Genomic DNA, 8,563 nt, shown 5'->3' with positions numbered 1-8,563 from the left:
AACAGTCTGAAACCACCCAGGGTATAGTATTATAGTGCATATAAGAGTTAATCATTCTCATCAACATTGGTTGAGCCAAAGAGATTTCTGGAACTGGCATTTTCATCAAGGTGTCTCCATGAAACAAAATGATGGGCGGCTTACTAAGGGTTCATCCAAGTTGTGTAGCTATGAAAAACAAGGAAAACAAAAACAACAACCAAAACACCTACCTCTAATAATCATGAAGAAAAGATTGATCTGAGTCACCACAATGGAGGGTCATAATCTCTACTTGCCTCTCAGACCTGAGACTGTTCACTGACTCAGATCCTCAGTTGTTGGAACCAATTACCCCTGAGTGAAGAATGTAAAATAGCAACAAATGCTTTACATTTTCCACCAAACCCAACCCAAAGACTCTAAGGTAATGGTGGTAGCCAACTTATAATGGTTCATGGGGACTGTGGTCTGAACCAAAATTGGTAGCTTGATATTGGGCAAGATGAGAGTAATTTTACCATGGAAACTGGCAAATGCTATAAGTAAGCTCTCTTCTTTATTCTATTTTTCTCACTTTCTTTCTTTCTTCTTGCTTTCCCTGTTTCTTCTTCTCTTTGCTTTTGAGTGAGAGCCCCTTAAACATTTCTCTGAATATTAGTCCTTAAAGGGACCTGTGGACTTTTACCTGGAAAACTGTGAATCAGGTAATAGGAAATTACCATTACGGCCAACCATCAAACTGGTGGCTTCTGGGGTAAGGTGATAAGGAGACTTTCACTTGCTCTGCCTCATAAAGCACAGGCTAGAACCATAAGTATATCCTGCTATCAATGCCTAAATTCTGGGATGCATCATTAGAAAAGAAAGAGGTAAGGGCACCTGGGTGGTTCAGTTGGTTAAGCATCCGACTTCAGCTCAGGTCATGATCTCATAATTTGTGGGTTCAAGCCCCGCGTCAGGCTCTGTGCTGACAGCTCAGAGCCTGGAGCCTGCTTCAGATTCTGTGCTTCCCTCTCTCTCTGCCCATCCCTCTGCCCCCACCCCCATGCTCTGTCTGTCTGAAAAATAAATAAAAACATTTAAAAAAATTTTAAAGAAAAGACAGAGGTGGCAATAGGCAGACTATCCATATTGTGGTTGGGATCTGTTAAGGGCTTATCATAGTTTGGAGGGGCTGAGGGAAATCAGAAGATAGGGTTGCTACCTACCAAAATATTAAAAGGAAAGTAATAGTACATGCCTGAGATAAGCACCAACAATGACACCATCAATGCCTGAAAAATCAGGAGCTGTCATTTCTATTAACTTCACACGTAATTAATGTTTTGAAGTGTGCAAGGGGAAACTAGATATTGCACAGTGAATGTGGATTATTGTAAATGAATCACACAGGATTCCAGGGGCCTCTGCTCTTGCAGATGTGAGCTCTTTCCAAGGTGGATTGACAGAAAACCCGGGAACCTGGTATATAACCTCTGATGTGTTCAATGATTTTACTGCCAAAGCAGCTACTCTACCAGACACCTGCTTTCATCTCAGAGAGGGAGGATTCCACATTTACTCCACTGGCTTCTCCTATCACATCATAAGTACTCCATTTCCTATAGCCTTTATTTGTTGCTGAAAATCCATGCGATGGAATTTACTGAGAAGTCTAAACCGTTTAAAAGAAATACAGAAGAGGAGCACTTGGGTGGCTCAGGAATTTAGCATCAACTTTTGATATCAGCTCAATTTATGATATGAACTCATCAATTGTGAGATCACACCCCACATCAGACTCTGCACTGATTGCAAGGAGCCTGTTTAGGATTCTCCCTCTCCCTCTCTCTGCCCCTCCCTGCTCTCTATCTCTCAAAATAAATAAACTTCAACAAGAAAAGAGATACAGAAGAAATGGTGACTCATAATGTATGAAAAACATAAACCAACCCAAACTGTAGAAAGACAAATTGCAGATTGTCAGCCTATGAATGGACACAAATATCATGATCTAGGTTTTCTAGGGTTTTGAGCCCTGTTACTCAAGTCTTCATCCTGAAACAAAGAATCCTATATGCAGAGAATGTCTCTCAGCTAAAGAGTCTTCTCAGAGCTTGCTTGATGTCTCTGTTCCTCAGACCATAGATGAAGGGGTTCAGCATGGGCGTCACCACTGTGAACATCACTGAGGCTATGGCACTTGCTCTGGAGTTTTGTGCAGCAGCAGAACTCAGATACACCCCAAGGCTTGTACCATAGAACAAAGAGACCACTGCAAGATGAGACCCACATGTAGAAAATGCTTTATACTTGCCCATTGCTGATGAAATTCTCAAAATGGAAGTTACAATTCTAGAGTAAGAGAACAGGATACCAGTGAGTGGAACAACACCCAGAAGTCCACTTGTGAGATAGATCATCAGGTCATTGAGGAAGGTATCAGAGCAAGCAAGTTGGATCACCTGAATAAGTTCACAGAAAAAGTGAAGGATTTCCAGATCTGTGCAAAAAGAGAGTCGCAAAATCATCAAGTCATGTAATAGAGAGGTAAGAACACTCAATATCCAGGGAACCAGAAGCAGGATGCTGCAGAATTTGGGATTTATGATGACCATGTAGTGCAATGGGTGACAGATGGCCACAAACCGGTCATAGGCCATCACTGTCAAGAGGAAGTTGTCTAATCCTACAAAAAGCATGAAAAAGTACATCTGGCTGAGGCAGCCTTCGAAGGTGATCACTTTGCTCTGCATCTGGATGTTCAGCAGCATCTTTGGGACGGTGGTGGAGGTGAAACAGATGTCTGAAAAGGACAGGTTGGAGAGGAAGAAGTACATGGGCATGTGGAGGCGGGAGTCCGTGATAATGGCCAGGATCATGAGCAGGTTCCCAGTGAAGGTGACCAGGTACATGGACAGGAACACCCAAAAGAGCAGGGACTGCAGCCCCCCCTCGTCTGAGAGCCCCAAGAGGATAAATTCTGTAACACAGGTTTGATTTCTTCCTTCCATGTGTCTGGTGAAAACAGCTGGAACAGAGACAAGAGCATTGTAAAGGCACAGGCAGTGATCACAGAATCGAAAGAAATGCTGCAATTTATGTTTCCAACGTGTTTCAGTAGTTAATTCTTAAACATTACCTACCATCTAGAAAATTGAGCGGAAAATTTCAGGGAATCCCAATGTTCCATGTTTTCCATGAGGCTGAAACTGATTCACAATCCTTGTCCTGAATCAAAACATTTATCCAAAGCAATGTTCTCCTCCATAAATTTCCTGAGACTTTTTTTGTTCACCCAACAAATATTTTAACCTATTATTTCGTTGGCAAGATTTTTTTGAAAGCACTGAAAAAATCAGTGATGTGCATTTGACCTTAACAAGACTGAGTTTCAGATGTGTGTGTGTCAGAGGCAGCAAATATTACTAAATGAAGAATGATGTTTCAAGTGGTGGTTACAACCAGTAAGTAAAACAATGCCACACTAGGAATCCTAAATGAAGGGGAAACTTGCCATTGTATCATCTCTGATGAGGGGCTTCAAAGCTGAAAAACTGAGGGCAGTGGATATATGAACCATGCAGATAACTTTGAGGAAACCAATTAAGGCAGAGAAAAAGCCTGTGCAAGGACCCTAAGGCAAGACCCAAACCCATCAGGCAACATCAAAGAGAAAGCTGAGAGCAAAGCAGGTAACACAAAAGGATCAGGGGTGGGGTGTAAGATAAGAAAGAGAGGACCTCAAAGCCTCCTGCATCTGTGGAAACATTCTAAGGGAGTGGACACTACAGTCCATTGTTGTTTTTATACCTATATGTTATATATGATGTCTGTATACCACGGAATAAATTTTATGTAATGTGTACAGATACAACATAACTCATTCCTCCATAATTCTCTCACATTCTCTCACTCTTACTGTCAGTCTTCAGTTGGTCTAAATTATGCACTTTTTAATTTCATAAAACAGTTTCAGCTTGCTTCAAATGTTTTTCATGTGTGTATATTCACTGATAACGTCTCTATTCCCTACACACACACACACACACACACAAACAGTGCAGGTAGGAAGAGAGGCAGAGAGGGAGTTTTCCATCTTTGTGGTACTGTGTACTCTTGTGGCTGAAGCACAGCTGTTTTAGAAAGCAGGGGACAGGATACACCATGAGTCAAGAGCTTATTTTTCCTAAGAGAATTGCATTTTGCAATGTAGGTGTGCCAATTGAGTCGTCATGGCTTAGAATCACAAAAACCACACAGAAATAGAAGAATTAACACCAAACTTTCTCAAACTCTTACAAAAATTCAAAGGTTAAAACGTCCTACTTTATTCCAAGAGGCCAACATTGCGTTAATACTGACAAAATAAAGACATTGCAAAAAAAGAAAAGTACACAACAATATTCCCAACAAATACTGATGTGACAATATTTTACTGAATACTACCAAACAGAACATAGCAGCCTTTTGTTCATGGTGTACAAAAGGATAATGCATCATGACCAAGTGGGATTTATTCCTGGAATGCAAGGATGGTTTTACTTATGAAAATTCGTCAGTGTGATACACCACATTAACAGAATGAAGGATAAAAGTGCATGCTTATGTCCACTGATGCAGAAAATAGACAAAATTGGACCTTCTTTCATAATAACAACATTCAAGAAGCTAAGAACAAAAGGAAACTTCTTCAACATGATATAGATCATATGTGAAAGCCCACTTCTAACATCATTCTCAATAGTGAAAGGCTAAGAGTGACCTCTAAGGTAAAAACAAGACAAGCATTTCTGCCTTATACCTTCTATGTAACATGGCATTGAAAGTTCCAGACAGAGCAATTAGCTAAGAGAGAGAGAGAGAGAGAGAGAGAGAGAAAAGAAGAAGAAGAAAGAGAAAAGAAAGAAAGAAAGAAAGAAAGAAAGAAAGAAAGAAAGAAAGAAAGAAAGAAAGAAAGAGGAAGGAAGGAAGGAAGGAAGGAAGGAAGGAAGGAAGGAAGGAAGGAGAAGGAGAAGAAGAAGAAAAGAAAAGAAAAGAAAGAAAGAAAGAAAGAAAGAAAGAAAGAAAGAAAGAGTGGAGGGAGGGATGAGAGAGAAAATGAAATAAAAGTCATTAAAATTAGAAAGGAAGAATATGATTTTTGTTCACAAAGGTGATCATATTTATTTATATTTTTATTATTTATTTATTTTTGAGAGACAGTGCATGCAGAGGAGGGAAGGGGGAAAGGGGGAAGGAGGAGCACAGAGAGAGAGAGAGAGACAGAGACAGAGACAGCGACAGACACAGAGCATCTGAAGCAATCTGTGAAGCGACAACAGAGAACAACATACAGGATTAAACTCATGAACCAGGAGATCATCACCTGAGCCTATGTCAGATGCCTAACCAATTGAGCCACCCAGGCATCCCACAAAGGTGATCTTATTTAAAAAGAAATAAGATATCAGGGCACCTGGGTGGCTCAACTGGCAGTCAGTTAAGCATGGTTCTTGGTTACAGCTACGTCAGGATCTTATGGTTGGTGAGACTGAACCCCATGTCCCACTACCTTGGCAGCACAAAGCCTGCCTGAGATTTTCTCTCTCTACCACTCCATGCCCTTTCCCCACTTGTGCACTCTCTTCCTCTCCTTCTCTATCAAGATATAGATAGATAGATAGATAGATAGATAGATAGACAGACAGACAGTAGATAGATAAATGTAAAAATAAACTAAGAGGATATCAGTAAAAACAAATAAACCTGTTAGGCTGATACACATATTCAGCAAAGTTGCAGAATACAAATCAGCACACACACACAATTTACATGGCAGAGCGAATCCCAGCATGGAATGCACCATGTGAACAAAAAAAACTAACTGTATTACAATTGTACGAGACAATCTCAGTGAAGCAGGTAGGCAAAAAAAAAAAAGTGCAGAAATATGTGATTTGGAATATGAGTGGATTCTGAAATTTGGAGATGAAAGAAATTGCACAGAAGCACTGCTCCATACTTAATAAAATGTATCCCAGAGGGTATTGTTAACAATACTGATACTTCTGCACATGTGCACTGTAATTGAACATAGAAGGAAACAGAGAAAATGGTGGGAATAAGGTAATCACATTTGTTGTGGGACTTTACACGGAAGCAAGAGGCTAGTATGATCCTTGTGATAATAGAGGTGATGTCATCAGCATGAACTTGCTTCTATCTTAACATAGATACAGAGGCTTACGTATAGATACCTCTATGGATGTCTGCATATACACAGAGTAGTAAACATTTATATGTTTCCTTGCTGGGTCAGGTCAGGGGATATAGAGAACCTGGTAGCAGCAAGCACACCTGGAACCCATGTCTTGGTTTTAAACCCACGTCCCAATAAAATGAAACCGGGCTCCTTGCAGAAATGACTGCTTCTAGGGCTCAGGAGGGAAACACAAGAAGCTGAAGCATCAGCTTCTGTAAGAGAGTAATGAAATACTACACTCCCTTTAAAAATCCAGGAATCATGGGGGCACCTGGGTGGCTCAGTTGGTTGAGCGTCAGACTTCGGCTCAGGGCAAGATGTCACAGTTCGTGGTCCGAGCCCCGCATCAGTCTCTGTGCTGACCGCTTGCTCAGAGCTTGGAACCTACTTCAGATTCTGTGTCTCCTTCTCTCTCTGCCCCTCCCCTGCTCATGCTTTGTCTCATTCTGTCTCTCAAAAATAAATGTAAAAAAAATTTTTTTTAAGCTAGGAATGATAAGGACATGCTAGAGAGACATATCAGCTCACTGAAGGAACCCCCCATTGCCAAAGCTGGACCAATTTGAGCAACAAAATAAAGTAGTATTGGGCTATGACCCAGAGTATATACTACATATCAAGGAGTGCACACCAAAATAAATAATTAAGGAATAAAGAGAAGAAACGATCTCAAGTGCAGAAGAATGACAATGATTTAAGAAGATAGTCTATTCTCAGAGAGGTGGAGAACTCTCAATACTTAGGATAGAAAAGTCCCTAATGAGCATAGGATGTAAGGAAAGGGGAAAGACTAACCACAGTGGAAAAATTGGGCAAACCCCGTGCCAGCCAGGACATCAATATCAACACCAATGAGAATTAGTCATGTTGACAGTGGGTACATTTGATGTCATGATGTCAGTTTCCCTCTCTGGTCTTCCAGTCCAACATCCACAGTCCTAAGTCTACTCATGAACAAAAGAAGAAGGCCAGTCCAAAAGAAGATTATTTTACGAAACTCCTGACCATTACTCCTCACAACTATGAATTGCTTCAAGAACAAAGGAAGCCTGAGAAAAAGTCACTGCGTGCGGAAGCTCAGCAGATATGACGATTAAATGTAACAGGTGTAAGAGAGAGGATGTGTTCATAACTTCAGAAACTGAGAGCGGAGCTTATGACCACCCTCTGAACTAACACAGCACGTTTTTGTTTTTTGGTTTTTGTTTTTTTTTTTTTTTTGCAAAGGTACAACTGTTCAAAAATCAAGTTTATTAAAAATTAAAATTATTAATGACTAGCAAAATCTCTGGAAACATTGAGCTCTGAGCATGTCCCCAGGCTCTGTTATTTGCTGTGTATAAATTAGTATCACTGCTTTCAATTTCCATCAGTAAAATCAAATAATGATGCCACACACATAGTTTTTGAAATTTTTCAATTAAATGATGACTGTAAGAGGTCTAGCAGAGTTTCTAGTAAACATTTAAGAATGAATAAAAAACTTCATCTGAGTTTCTGTATCCACGATTTCCACCCCCTCAGAGACCCATTCCTTACCTCCCATCTCATGCTCATGGTACTCTTTCCATCACTCACACTCTAAGCACAGCAGTAGAGTTTTCCTCACAATAACCTGGGTCACTTTTCCATCAAGAAGACCTGTTCAGAGCTGTCCCTGACATAAAACCGGCACACACTCTTCACTAATTTCAGAATGAAACTCCAACTCTCTAGCCAAAACGTAAATTTCTTGGGTAATCTGACTGTTGCCTACCCAACCAGGCTACTGTGGGTTCCTTTTGCAGAACCCGCAGACCCTGCTCCTGATTGGTGGTCAGACAGTAAGAAGTATTTCTAACTCCAGCAGCACAACTTCCGCTTTACGTAATCTCTGAATTTCCTCCTCTGCTGTTTCCTTCTGGACTTCTCACATCCCCTGTGCCCACGGAAACACTGCCTTCCAAGGCTCGGTACCTACCAGCTTCTCTGTGAAGCCTTAACTGACACCTATGAAAGAGCCCTCTTTATTGAAAACAATTAAAAAAAAAATAAAGAGTCAAATTTTGACGATCTACTTCCCCAGATTCCAATGCAACCTCGCATCACATTTATTTATTTTTACGTCTCTCAGTCTGTTTACACAGTGACTACCTTGAGAGAAGAAACAGTGTCTTTGTCATTTATTTATTCCCAGAATAAACGGTACTGTCTACCATACATTAATTGCTGAAAAATGTCTGTTGAATGACTGCAATTAACAAATGACTCAATAATGGTAAACAGTCACTCCCAACAATGGAAGACCCAGCAATGAAAAGAGAGGAGGGGCGCCTGGGTGGCTCATTCAGTTAAGCATTGGACTTTGGCTCAGGTCAT

General features: G+C 40.6%; 1 protein-coding gene across 1 annotated transcript; it reads right to left on the bottom strand.

Moving 5' to 3' along the window:
* Positions 1–2,054: 2,054 nt before the first annotated feature.
* LOC109261315 (olfactory receptor 7A10-like) lies at positions 2,055–7,880 on the bottom strand. The gene is made up of 2 exons (XM_019439873.2): positions 7,745–7,880; positions 2,055–2,992 (listed from the first exon to the last, which is right to left on the bottom strand). The coding sequence occupies exons 1-2, from the start codon at positions 7,749–7,751 to the stop codon at positions 2,055–2,057; spliced, it is 945 nt and encodes a 314-aa protein (XP_019295418.2). The 5' UTR covers positions 7,752–7,880.
* Between the last annotated feature and the right edge of the window lie 683 nt (positions 7,881–8,563).

This window comes from Panthera pardus, unplaced genomic scaffold, assembly GCF_024362965.1.
Source record: "Panthera pardus isolate Hobbes unplaced genomic scaffold, ASM2436296v1 HiC_scaffold_8, whole genome shotgun sequence".
In the NCBI taxonomy this organism is placed as follows: Eukaryota; Metazoa; Chordata; class Mammalia; order Carnivora; family Felidae; genus Panthera; species Panthera pardus.
The sequence above is the reverse complement of the archived record's forward strand: the minus strand, read 5'-3'. Positions and strand labels throughout refer to the sequence as shown.